Source organism: Drosophila grimshawi, unplaced genomic scaffold (genome assembly GCF_018153295.1).
Source record: "Drosophila grimshawi isolate 15287-2541.00 unplaced genomic scaffold, ASM1815329v1 contig_1377, whole genome shotgun sequence".
NCBI lineage: Eukaryota > Metazoa > Arthropoda > Insecta > Diptera > Drosophilidae > Drosophila > Drosophila grimshawi.
The window spans coordinates 16,490,683-16,503,929 of NW_025062900.1; the positions used below are offsets into that span (position 1 = coordinate 16,490,683).

General features: G+C 37.1%; 4 protein-coding genes across 4 annotated transcripts; 2 read left to right on the forward strand and 2 right to left on the reverse strand.

The window, feature by feature from the left end:
• Nucleotides 1-126: 126 nt before the first annotated feature.
• On the forward strand, nt 127-1,221 carry LOC6561978 (probable tRNA(His) guanylyltransferase). The gene is made up of 2 exons (XM_001987933.3): nt 127-374; nt 437-1,221. The coding sequence occupies exons 1-2, from the start codon at nt 158-160 to the stop codon at nt 1,147-1,149; spliced, it is 930 nt and encodes a 309-aa protein (XP_001987969.2). The 5' UTR covers nt 127-157; the 3' UTR covers nt 1,150-1,221.
• On the reverse strand, nt 1,142-1,896 carry LOC6561771 (protein Dr1). Its single transcript, XM_001987932.3, has one exon. It carries the CDS (start codon nt 1,842-1,844, stop codon nt 1,248-1,250), a length of 597 nt encoding a protein of 198 aa, XP_001987968.1. The 5' UTR covers nt 1,845-1,896; the 3' UTR covers nt 1,142-1,247.
• Nucleotides 1,897-2,019: 123 nt separating this feature from the next.
• LOC6561770 (ankyrin repeat domain-containing protein 49) lies at nt 2,020-2,862 on the forward strand. Its single transcript, XM_001987931.2, has 2 exons — nt 2,020-2,244; nt 2,298-2,862. Exons 1-2 carry the CDS (start codon nt 2,109-2,111, stop codon nt 2,807-2,809), a joined length of 648 nt encoding a protein of 215 aa, XP_001987967.1. The 5' UTR covers nt 2,020-2,108; the 3' UTR covers nt 2,810-2,862.
• LOC6561573 (dynactin subunit 5) lies at nt 2,818-3,646 on the reverse strand. Its single transcript, XM_001987930.3, has 3 exons — nt 3,560-3,646; nt 3,163-3,462; nt 2,818-3,104 (listed from the first exon to the last, which is right to left on the reverse strand). Exons 1-3 carry the CDS (start codon nt 3,605-3,607, stop codon nt 2,883-2,885), a joined length of 570 nt encoding a protein of 189 aa, XP_001987966.1. The 5' UTR covers nt 3,608-3,646; the 3' UTR covers nt 2,818-2,882.
• Between the last annotated feature and the right edge of the window lie 9,601 nt (nt 3,647-13,247).

Genomic DNA, 13,247 nt, shown 5'->3' on the forward strand with positions numbered 1-13,247 from the left:
TATCGATAACACAACTCTGCACGATTGTTGAACAATAAATACACGGCTCATTTAGATGAGCCGAGAGAAAATGTGACGTCAGTGGAAACAGCAGGCATTCGCGTGAGTAACCTTTTCCCACACACCTGTTTCGCATGTGGTAAAAGGAAGAATTTAAATGCATATTCGAGCATTAAATAGCGTTCTTTTCAAGCATTTCTTTAAAAATAAATACAACAGACGCAGCATGGCCTGCAGCAGATACGAGTATGTTAAAGGCTACGAACAGGACGACAGAATCTTGCCAAATGTGTGGATTGTGATACGCATCGATGGCAAAAAGTTTCACAAATTTGCCAATACGCACAAATTTGAAAAACCCAACGATGAAAATGGTAAAGTATACCAAATTAATCACAAATAAAATGTAATAAGATGCTTATTCCAACGAGTGCAGCGCTACATGTGATGAATGTCGCTGGCATTGGCGTAATGCAGGAGTTCCGGGATATTGTGCTGGGCTATGGCCAGAGCGATGAGTACTCATTTGTGTTCCGCAAGGATACGGATGCATTTAAGCGACGCGCTGCCAAACTGTTAACGTATGTGACGAGCCTCTTTTCCACCAGCTATGTGATGAGTTGGCCCAAGTGGATGCAACAGCCACTGGCCTATGCGCCCTGTTTCGATGGCAGGATCATCCTCTATCCATCGGACGAGAATCTGCGCGATTATCTTAGCTGGCGCCAGGCAGATGTGCATGTCAACAATCTGTACAATACGGCCTTTTGGAAACTGGTGCTTGAGTCCGGCCTGAGCAATCAGCAGGCCGAGCAGCGGCTGCGTGGCACACTCTCCGCCGATAAGAATGAGCTGCTATATCAGCAGTTTGGCATCAACTACAACAATATGCCGGCCATGTATCGCAAGGGCACCATTCTGCTGCGCAAGCGTGTGCTCCAGTTTGGGCAGGATGAACAGGATAAGGGCAGGCAGGCAATAGTACCACTGCATGAGGATCTGATTGGCGCTGAATTCTGGCGGAAGCACCCAGAAATTCTGGGCAAATATGTGCCGGGCAAGCAGCAGTTATTGGATGAGAAAAGTTTACCCAAATTGCTGGAGCAGCAGCTGACGGATCACATGGAGGAGAAGGCCAGAATCAGCTGAGGGTTTTTTTTTTTTACTTATGACAATAGTTTAATTAGAATTACTACAAAATTACATTACGCCCAAATGAAAATTGAGCCCGTTGAACTATATATCGATCAGTAGTCATCGTCGTCATCATCATCGTCATCCTCACTGGGTTTGCTCACAGAGCTGCCCTCTGGCTTCAGCTGCTGCTGATGTTGTTGATTTTGGGGTCGCTGTTGGATTAGGGCATTACTCTGTTGGACGGCTGCTGCCTGCATGCTCATCCATTGTTGTTGCTCCTCGCGTGCTTGCTCTTCACGTGCGCGGGCAAAAAGCTCCTGTTGCTGGCGCAGCAGCTCCTCCTCGGGAATGCCCAAATTCTCCAGGCGTGTACTTTGGCGTCGTCGTTTCGCAGCGACCTCTTTGCAATCGTTGAGCACCGCCTCCGCTTCCTGTTTGTAGTCGTGGAAGTCGAGGCGATCGAGTGCCTCGAGCACATGCTCAGCATTGATTGTCTTCTTGCTGCGCTCATTGCATACCTCGTTCGCCTCGGAGCTGATCAGGTGGATGAATTCGGAGCAGCAGTTGAGGATCAGTTCCCGACTTTCGTTCGCAACGCGCACCGTGGGCACCAGTTCTTTGATTATTTTGTTGATGCTGGCGCGTGGCAGTGTTAGCTCATCGTCCTCGGCACTGGGCGGCAGCAGCTCCTCTTGGGGATTTGACATTGCGCGCACGAAAACGTAAACAAAACGCAAGAAACGAAACGAAAATAATAAACAACGATGCTGCTAGGGCTGATCAACCAATAGCGATATATCGATGAGCACACTTACTTTGTAAATATCGGTATTTTATGCGATGTTTAAAGCACACCCAGCAGCTGCTGTTAAGTTTTGTAGTGATAGTAAACGCCAAAAACAATCGATAGACATAATTTGTTAATTGCAAAGTAAACAAACATTATAATATTGCAAAAGTTATTTAGCATTATGGGCGATTTTGATTCGGATGATGAAAACTCACAGGTGGAGAAACTGCGCAACGTGAAGGTGCCGCGCGGCATGTTTGTCAGCGGCTGGGATGACGACGCCGACGAACTCATCGAGGAGGACAAAAATCCACAGGGTAAAAAGTTGACTTTAAATAATTTAAATAATAACTAAATATTGTAATTGTAGCTAGCCTCGATCGCATGATATTATGGGCAGTCAACGAGAATCGCATCAGCGAGGTGCGTGAAATACTCCAGCTGGATGCGGACATGGTGAATGCCAGGGACAACGATGGATATTCTCCACTGCATCGCGCCTGCTACAACAATTTCGTGGACATAGCCAGGCTGCTGCTGCAGCATCAGGCAAATCCTAATGCACGCACAGAGCTCGGCTGGACACCGTTGCATTCTGCCTGCAAGTGGAACAATGCCGACTGCGCCCAGCTGCTGCTGCAATTTGGCGCCGACATTAATGCCGAATCCGATGGCCAACAAACACCGTTGCACATCACGGCGACTGTTTCCAATTGCCGCAATACGGCAACTGTGCTGCTCATGGACCGGAATATTAAGGCACGCAAGGAGAACAACTCGGAGGAGACAGCAGATGTCATTGCTCGTCGCACCGGCCTGAGCTATGTAATCTTTGAGATCGGCCACGAGGCCTTCGACTGTGCGACTGGACTGATTGATTAGTTGACAAGTCTTTTGTTTTTCGCATTTAATAATAATACTTAATGTTAGTTAAATTATTGCGGTTCCCATTTGCTCAACTGGCTGGCGCTGGGGTGCGCAAAAAGTGTTCGTAGAATGACTTTGTATAGTTGACCATCTCGTCCTGCATGGCTGCGGGCACAAAGTAAGGATTGCCCTGTCCACCCTCAATGCTGCCCTTTGCCGTATATCGCATATAGCTGGACACAGTTGTCTCCGGCGGCAGCACAGCCCCATCCTCGATAACACAGCAATCCTTCAAAGTGCAGCGACGACCCTAAGAAATTAAATGACGATTAATAATTTGGATGTCTGTAGAAACTGGTTACACTCACAATAATGGCATTCTTGCCAATGTAGACAAAGGAGCCAATTATGGCCGCCGAGACGACGGCGCCCTCGCCAATGAAAACATGATCGCCAATGTGCATGGGAAAGAAGGCGATGCCTTTGCTGAATTGCTTGTAGGGCGGTCTTATTACAGAATTTTTGCTTATCACACAATATCGGCCCGTACGCACATTGGCCAGATCGCCACGAATGATGGCGCCACTCTGCACAATCACCTTGCCGTTGAGCACAATGTTCTGGGAGCCACAGAGAACGGTTTGACGGCTCACCTTGTTCCCGGAGGCCTGTAAACAAATAAGTGGAAAGTGAATCAGTGATGAGGTCATTGCATGCAATTAGTAGCAAAGCGACTAGAGAATAAGAGTATTTGACACTACGCACCGTTTCCACATATTCATCTTTGCTGTAATACGTGTCTACAATTTCCATTATAATAATAATAATTTTAATTATAAATCGAATTTCTTTATTTCTGTCAATTTAGCTGCTGTTTTCAGCTCAGCTGTTTCGATAATTATGCTATCGATTCTTATGTTGGCATTTGGCGCTGCCAACTACGTTTGGCTAACCTGCTGCTGCTAACAAAAAGCTGACTGCTGTATGACCCTGTGCAATTGCATTGCACAAATTTCATATGCATTTCTGCATATTTAAATTAGTAATTGCTCAGTTAATTAGGCGCAATCTATTGCTTGCTTATTGCTTACTTTGTGGTTATTATATGCGGGTGCTCTTCGCAATTGCAGGTGTTTAGCCCATGTTAACCCTGAACTTTGCATGCGGTTGGCAACCGTCAGCGTTGATTGGACCAACAATTATGCTGTACATTCTAGTTGTTGTTGTTGTTGCTGTTAGCTACAGCTGCTGCAATTTGATTAGATCGTCTCTTAATAATAATGCAAAGTAGAAGAATGCATATAAAAACAACTGACTGCTGAATTGACCACAGTTCTGTGCTGCAATTGTACACTAGTTATTACACTTATTATACATTCTTACATTTGGTACACTTTTATTTTAATGGTACACTTTTCACAATTTTTTAATTTTGGATATTTTGTTTTATTATTTTTTATATTATCATATATTATTATTTTTATTATTTATATTATCAACTTTTTATATATTTGTATCTTATCAAAACTAAATTACGACATAATATTTTGCAGTTGTTTAAAAAGAAAATCGTTCTTCTCATAAGAAGATTTTTAGTGGAAAAAATGCTTTAATTTGTGTTGTTTTTTATAGTGATGTTAAAGTTATTTGAAGGCACATACAAATTGGTGCACTTTAATAACATTGAAATTTTGTTTTAAGAAATATCATACAAAACTATTTAGTATATTTTCAATTAAATTGTTATTTTTTTTATAATCGGGTCTGCCCGGCTTGTTGGTGGGTTGGCCTTCGACTCGGGCTCGGCACGCTCGAGTGCCCAAGGGCCTCCTCCTCTTGGCCACATTCGCTAATTGGCAGGCAGGCAGGCAGCCTTTAATGTCTGGTTCTGTGCATGCACAGAACACTCATAACCATATTTATGGTAATTCATTATTATGATGTGCCCAACTCAACTAATACTACATACAACTTATTGTTTGTTGCGCATGCGGCTAGCATGTAAATGAATTTGTAGCTTTCCATTTTTGTTTCAAGCCATTAGATATTCAACTTGGTCGACCTTACCAATAATTCATTTGACCAAATGGTCAGTTGACCATCTGAACTTTTTGGCCAATTTATTACAAAGAAAAAAACGAAAAACACCAAGCAATTACCAACTGAAATTGAAACTAAATCTTGGCAATCTTTGTAGAAAAGCCGCCAGTTGAAGGCTTTGGGGTGTTGCACCTTTAGCCTAAGGTTAATAAACTTCAACTTGAAACCACCAACTAAAGGTTAGAAGATCTGCTAATGTTCAGTTATTAATTGAAAAATGTATACGCAGCAACAACAGCAGTTAAAGCACATGCAATACAAACAAGCAAACAAACAAATAATTGAACAAATGATCAAACAAACAATCAAATGATTCAAATTTGTTTGTCGCTCAATTCAGTTGTTGTTTTTTTGCGATGTTAAGTAAAGAATTTCATATATATTCATATTTCATTTATTGTATATATATTGTATGTTTGTTCATATTTTATATAACAAAATTTTTGTACACAAAAAAGATTTATTGAAAATGAATAAATTACTTAATTTAAATATGTCATGTAAAATTCCAAGAATTTTTAAGTAATGAAATTTATAGAAATGTCAAAGGCTGGTAAAATATTTGAATTTAATTTAATTAATTTATTTTAGTACCCATTTTTTGTTTATCAAAGACAAAAATAAATACACATATTAATTAAGACAATATTTAACATGTAATAAGATAATAACATAATAGTGGAAAGCGAGAGAGAGAGAGATATTGATACTAATATATACAACAAGGAAAAAGACAAACAGAGAATGAGTAACTTAGATGAAATATTAGTTAAATCAGAATTTCACTCTTCTTTCAACTTTATTCAATGTTATATTAAGACCAATTGTGGCTCATCGACAGCTCATGGGTTTAACAATACAAAATCAATAGTTGTTATATGGCTGCCACACGCTGACCTTGACCATGCCGTACCAAGCATTGATAGATGAGAATCTCCATCTGGTGGCATCTATGTAAATATTTACAATGCTACCTCATCGATGGCCTTGATGATAGTGCTGGTTTTTGTTGTTATTGCTTTTGTTGCCGGTGCTGCTGATATTCATATTATTGAATGCCCAAAAAGCTAATCAAGATTTAAATACACGCAGTGCACATCCGCCTGGGCAGACCGTCCAATTCTTACAATCTCACGATCTGTTTGCCAGATTGTTATTATTATTATTGTTGTTGTTGTTGTAGCGAGCGTGTGCGTAGCTTCAGTTTGTTTATTGTTATTGTTTTAGTTGTTGATTTTGAGCGTTTTAATCGTTTCTCAAGTTGTGGTGAGGCGAAAACTCAAGTGCGCCCAGGGGCGAATAAAATACAATAAAAAAAATTCCAGAAATGAAATAAGCACATAATTAATAAAGACGGCAAGTGAAACAATGCTTTAGAGATATCTTTATATATAACGACATCAGCCGATGTCGTTTTGCGAACAAATCAATTTTATTTTACGTAATTGCAATTAAAAATTTAGAAAAATGTTTCATTGAATTCTATTGCGCACAAGGTGAGGTGGGAAAGTGGTCGGGAGGAGGGGGGGGGGATGGGGAAGGGGCGGACGAGGCAGACAACAATTGCATAATATTTTCACTTTTTTGCATGCAAGCAAACAAGTTTTTTGCTCAAGTCTTTTGTTTCAATGCAGCAGCGAAATTCAATAAATCGTCGATGTTATTGACAGAAGCCAATTGTCCGAATATTGACTTGGCATAAGAAAAACAGCAGCAGATAGAGCTCTTCATGATTCGTAGGAAATATTTAAAGGCTTTAAGATTTACAAAATTATAAAAGTTATTACTAAAATGTTTCAGTAGAGTTGAAAGTTGAAAAAATTGTAATTGCTGATGCCTTTAACAATTGCTTAATTTAGTTCTGTATTGTGCAAAATGTAAAGTGATAATATCAAATTTAATTAAGGAAAATGCAAGCTATCTTTCACTATGTAAAATAGACTCTGTGTATTATTTTTTTATATTGTTCCAAATTGTGTTTATATATAATTATTTAAGGAACTGTGTACCTGAACATTTGGCATGCTAATTGAAATCAACGTTTTATGCCAGTTTGTGTTATGAAACGAACTAATAAACTAGATTAGCAACTGGTAATCACATAACTCCATCATGGCCACATTTCCGACGCCCCACAAGTGCCACACAATTTCAAAGCTCAGAGGGGGCAATTAGCCGAGAACCTCCCAAGTTGCGTGCCGCTTGTCACAATCAACAAAAGTCAACAGCGAATGAAAAACATAAAAAAATAAACAAAAAGAGTGAAGCGAGTGAATATTAAAAATTAATTAAACAAAAAGTTGCTACTAATGTAAGAAACAATATAAAACACATTTAGCGTGCACTTGACCTTGGTCGGGCGTTGAGCGACCAGGCAAAACAAGCGCAAACAAAACCAAAACAAGAAGGGAAAGTCAACCGCCGAACAGCGAATCATGCATACTCTAAGACACATTTGAAAATCGCCTCAGATTTGCAAAATATCATTTAAGAATATAGTTTTTGAATTCACTTAATTAAATTTGCGATTTTCCTTTTAATTTTTATAATAAATATATATAATTTATATTATTATAATACTATTGTTTGTGTGCTAGTTAACAATTGACATTAATTGGTTTTACTTCGTTTTATATTTAATAATAAAAAACATTGAAATATATTAAATAAAAAAATATCCCAAAGAATTTTGATTGACTGCTTCCACATTTTTTATGTGAACATCAAAACTATATTAAGAACTTCAAGAAAATAAATGGTTATTTGTGGATATTCTTAGTAATTAATATATATATTAATTTATTACTGTTTACTACATAAAAGTAATGCTAAAAATAAATAAATATTTAAAATATGCTTAAAATATCCTCGTCAATTCTATACAGACTTCAATTAAGCCTAACAACATTTATTAGCTATGTTTATAAGCGTATTATTGTGTAGCATAAAGAGCATGCTCTTTGGGACGGCCAGTCTCAAGGGGTACATGCGATGGTGGGGAAGTGATGGTGGTAGTGGGAGGGGGGCACAAGATTGTAGACTGTCCTCGTCGCATGCATGCCGCGTAATTCGCTGGCAATAACAGTTGATTTTGATTTCGATTTTGATTTCGATTGCCAGTTTTATTTACTGTCGCTACTTGAACTTCATGAATTTAATGTGTGCGTAGTAGTCGACAATATTTAACGAGCTGGGGCCCAAGGCGATCTCGACACGACGCCGCTTACATCGCGTATACGTAATCATTTATATATTTATGACGTGGCACGTTGCGTGTAATTGACATTCGCACCGATTACTTCCTTATTCGGTGGCCGCAACTGACGCATAGGCTGATCAACTTTGTTGGTTTGGTTTTGTTTTTGTTTTAGTTTTTACGTTTTTCGGCAAAAAAAACTCGAAACTAGCAATCTATATTTTGGCTTGGAGTTCGCTTAACTAAAAATATATATATATTATATTGAATTATTCTTTTTAATATTTCTTACAAATGTTGAAGGGTTATATTTTTCATTATTTTGTAAGTGGATATATCAGCTGTTGTGTAGTAACCTAAACTCGAAAAACCACTGTATTCTTTCAAATCATACCCCTTCTTTTTTATTTTAGTTTAATTCGCTGAATATATAGTAAAGTTCAAATAAATCATATACACAATTGAAATCTTTGAATTGCTAAATTAAATTAAAATAATTATCAGTTATTCCAGCCATAACTGCTCTAAGATTCTTATCGTTTTTCAAGTTAGTTCCTATATTATTATAAAACGTAGATTGGGAATAAATTGACCCATTGATAATAAATATGGTTCGCTAGTCGAAGCTCGTTGACCTTCATCAAATTTTTTCTGCCCTCGCTTAAAGCGCACGGAATGAGCAAAGAAATCTCATGAATATTTAATAGATAGTAATTTTTATGTTCGTAGTGCTCTTATCCGAGTGATATCGGAAGACACGCGTCGTATTGCAAAATTGTTTTCCAATTAAGCACCCACAATGGGCAAGTAACTAACAACTTCCTAGCCAAATGCGGTGCACACTTTGGGCCAACCTTCGGGCCAGTTGGCCATAATAAGCCGGGCCAATGCTCCACATAAATGGTAGCTATTTTATGAGCTACCAACCGAAGCAAGTGTGTGTCTGCGTGTGTGTGTCTGAGAGTGTGTTTTTATTATAAAACCTGACACATTTGCAACTTCATTGTCAATCATTGTCAATCAGATATTCGGCCACCCAGGCAACCACAAACATCATTTCGACAATGACACTGAGAGCGCCAAAGAAACCTTTAAAGTTCACTCAACTTCATAACTCAAGAGATTTAATTGATGTAGATATTGGGCTTATTTAGCACATACATAAAACAGTTGACAACTTATACCCTGGGATAATTAAAAATCTACCATTGATAGATAAAAATGAACTCAAATACAATTTCCTCATTATCGTAAATTATAAAATAAAGCCTACTTTTTTGTGGGCTTATTAATATATTTTGAAAATTTAATTATGTTAGCTAAAAATAGTTCTAAATTATACAAATAATATGTCATCTTGTTTGCAGCAATTTCGAAAATGCTGTAACAATAAATATTATTCAACACCACGAATATATATTTCACTCTTCTTATAAATGCTCACAGGGTAACTGCTAATCAATCAATTGCGACTGGCCAATTCTAATTTGTTAATTAATGCTTATCAAAGTCGTTGAAATGGCCAAGGCAAGGAAGTCAAAACTTTAACCTATTTAATCTTACAATTTGCAATGGGTTCAATTGACGGCCTGCCAAAACAGAAACGAGACCCTGCCCAAAAAAAAAAAAAATTGCGAAACACCCTCTTCGTCTCGCCATTTCCAACTCGAGGCTGTTCATCAGTCTTGCCCCTGGCATACAAATGCCAAAAAACAAAAAAAAAATAACAAATACTATTTTCAGGTTCAAAACTATTAGCGTCCGCTTGCAAAGGCGATAAACCGATCAAAATTGGAACAATCTGCATGCGCGTTAAACAAATGAAATAATCAATAAACAATTGACTCGCTTTAGTGTTGTTGTTTTTGTTGTCGTGTGTCGATAGTTGATTTTTTGTTTCATTTTGCTTTAATACACTTGCCAAGAGTTGTAAAATTGTTTATATTTTTTTTATGGACTATCTTAAAAACATTAATTATGCTTTTATATATATGTAAGTTCTTTTGCATATTGTAACAAAGTGCAGATAACATTTTCCATAGATATTTTATAAATATTTTTCTCTTTCGCCTCTTATTTTTTAATTTATAAGTCAACCTTAAAATTGATTCCAACTTGTTTAGGTAAATATGTCATTAGTTCATTTTGATCATCATTTGTCATCGAATATAGGTAATCAAATCTGCAAGGGTATTAAAACTTCGTCAGTTTCTAGTTAACAGTTATATGCCATTTGTTGTTGTTTTTGTTTCTGTTTTTTATGACAGCTGACAACTGTTGCCTACCGTTTTATACACGATGTAGTTTTTTTTTCTTCTTTTGTTTGCTTTTTGGGGCCACTTGTCTGTCTGTAGGTTTGGGGCTTCTATCGATCGATTCGCATTCGCATTCGCATTCGTCGATGCCGCATGCAAAGTCAGCCTCGGGGCATGGTTAGTGGCAATAATGTTTTAATTAGCAGTGCGAAACACGGACTGGAGCTGAGGTCGCCTCAGCTGAGTTAATTCTAAAAGGCGGCCACGCCCCGTTGAGCAGCACATTATGATACGTACACGGCTATTTTCATTATTACTATTATAATAATTATAATCAGCCAGTTGGATGTGCATTCAATTCAAGTCTCACACAATAGCTCTGCGCATTTATTATTAGTTTTAATTTGTAGTTGTGCGACGTTAAGCGCGCACATTAACAATAAACCAAATGAAAGGAAAATCTTAACTAACAGCCGCCGCACAGCAGTCTAATGGAACGCCTCAGTGCGCAGTTACTCATCTGCACCCCCCACCCATCACACTGTTGTTATACTAGTGATGAATGCGTGACACGAGATTCTAACAATGAAAACTCAATTAATCGTTCCATAAAAACCTTTGTTCAATTATTTGAAATTCCACTATAATATAATTTTGTAATATTTTTCTATTTATTTATTTAATGTGGACTAAAATCAGTTCACAATTTTTAATTTTATATATTTTTCGAAACTTCTTGGAAATTGCAAAACGAAAATTAATAAATTCATTTTTGATTTGCAAAACGAAAATTAATAAATTCATTTTTGATTTAATTTGAGTATTCAATATTATAATAATTTATACTCTGTTTTTGAATTAAACTTTTAGAAGTATGTCATTTCTTCTCTCTTGAACAGAATCATTCTATTTAGGGACATCAAATCAATTATCTAATCTTAAATCAAATTTACACATTCAAGATTATTATTTCTTTTGTAATATAGAATATGAGAAATCGCTTTGAAATTGCTGAGTATAAATCATGTTTAAATGAATAATTAACAAACTTTGGTTAAATATGTAAATAAAACTGTTTTTCATTGGGTCAAGGTCAATTGTGTTTTTGTTTTTTTATATATTCCTAAATATTTCGAAACCTGTCGAAAAAAAACACTCGAAAAACAGATTTAAAATGTAAATATATCTTTCTAATATTAGAATCTTAAGAAGAACAAGTTTTTTACGTTGCTAAATAGAACAAACCAAAAAACGACAATATTTTTAGTTAATCAGTATAAAAACACGCGCTCATCGCTAATGGCAACCATAGAAATCTCGTATATATTGTCATTGTTTGGTTCTGTGAAGATCTCCAGCTTGCAATGCAATAATACAATCGTTAGTTAGTTCTTGAACCCGGGGGCTTGAACGGAGCACACAGCCATAACTAATCTGTGCTACTCGATTCGTATATTTGTGTAGAATCTTGACATGAGGAAGCCATTTGGGTCGCTTTTGTGTAATGGCGGTAATTAGTGGAGTCATATTAAATGGCATTAGTGCGAGGGAGATGGCATTTCTGATCATTAAATATATACAAATTGTGAAGATGTGGAGATTAGAATTCACACCAGCTGTTGGGTAGTTGGGGGATCTGAAATACATCCCGCGAGCTATAATTACTTGACGAGAATAAACCTTGAACAACGATAAGGGAAATATTTATAGCTAGTAATTATGATTTTTTATAGAAACTCAAAGCCTAAAAATACATAATATATTTTATTAAAGATGCGAGCTGTTATTTTCTGTGCCTAAGGCACTTTTATATTTGTAAAAACTATTTTTAGATTGCGGATTTAGCTTGTATATTTTTTGTAAAGAGCATCTTCTCTGTTTTTTATTCTGACAGAATTTACAGATTGAAAATTCTACAGATCATACCGGTTCCATTCGATTCTCAGACTCGACTGCGCAGCTAAAATATATTTCTTTTTATGTATCTTGCTATTTTATACAAAATCAGCAATATGCCAATCAATAAATACCTAAAGTCATTACATTATATTTGCATATATATCGATAACACTCATTTCAGATCACTTATAAAACATTAACACAATCACCAACTTCTTCGCATGGTTATTATTATTTTCATTACAATTACACGTTGCCCTTCCCCAAGTGCCCCGGTGTCCGGTTCGACATTCACCTTGAACTTGAGTAAAGTGCATTCGTCACTCCGAAATATAATTAAGTGGCTTGATTCCCTTTCCCTTTTGTTTCCAGTGCTCTGTTTCTTTGATTCGCAGCTGTTGTTGCTGAGTTGTGTGTGTGTGTGTTTCATTCAGTTGAGCTTCTGGATATAAGTTGTCTGAGTCAGTCGGAACAGTTGGCGCGTGTGATGAATGCTGAAATTAAACACGTATCTTAATTTGTATACGCATTGTATATTCCATATCTCGTTTTTTGGCTATTAGTTTTGGGTTCGGTCCGGTGGACCAACGACCGTCCTCGGCAGGTTTTGTGCGGATTCCCAGTTACCAAAACACTGGCGACACTTCTCTGTTTTTTTATCGGCTTATATTAAAGTCCGGGTGCAGATTTTGCGTAGCTCAGAAGTTTCTTTTTTATTTAATGTTTGCTTAATTAATTTGATTTGATTTGATTTATGCACATAACAACAATAACAATTTTAGCAATTTTTATAAAAGGGCATTCTGCGGTTAAGTTGCTTTTGCATCAATCCAATAAACTGGGCCCAGCTCCCATCCAGTTCGTCCAGTCACTCCATTTGCGCTTCTGCTTCTGCTGAGTCAGTCACTGACCGTCACGACCTTGTGCGCCAATTTAGTTAAATTATATTTTGTGGTAGCAGCTGCTAACTTCTTTTTTAATTTTTATTTCTTTTTTTTTGGAC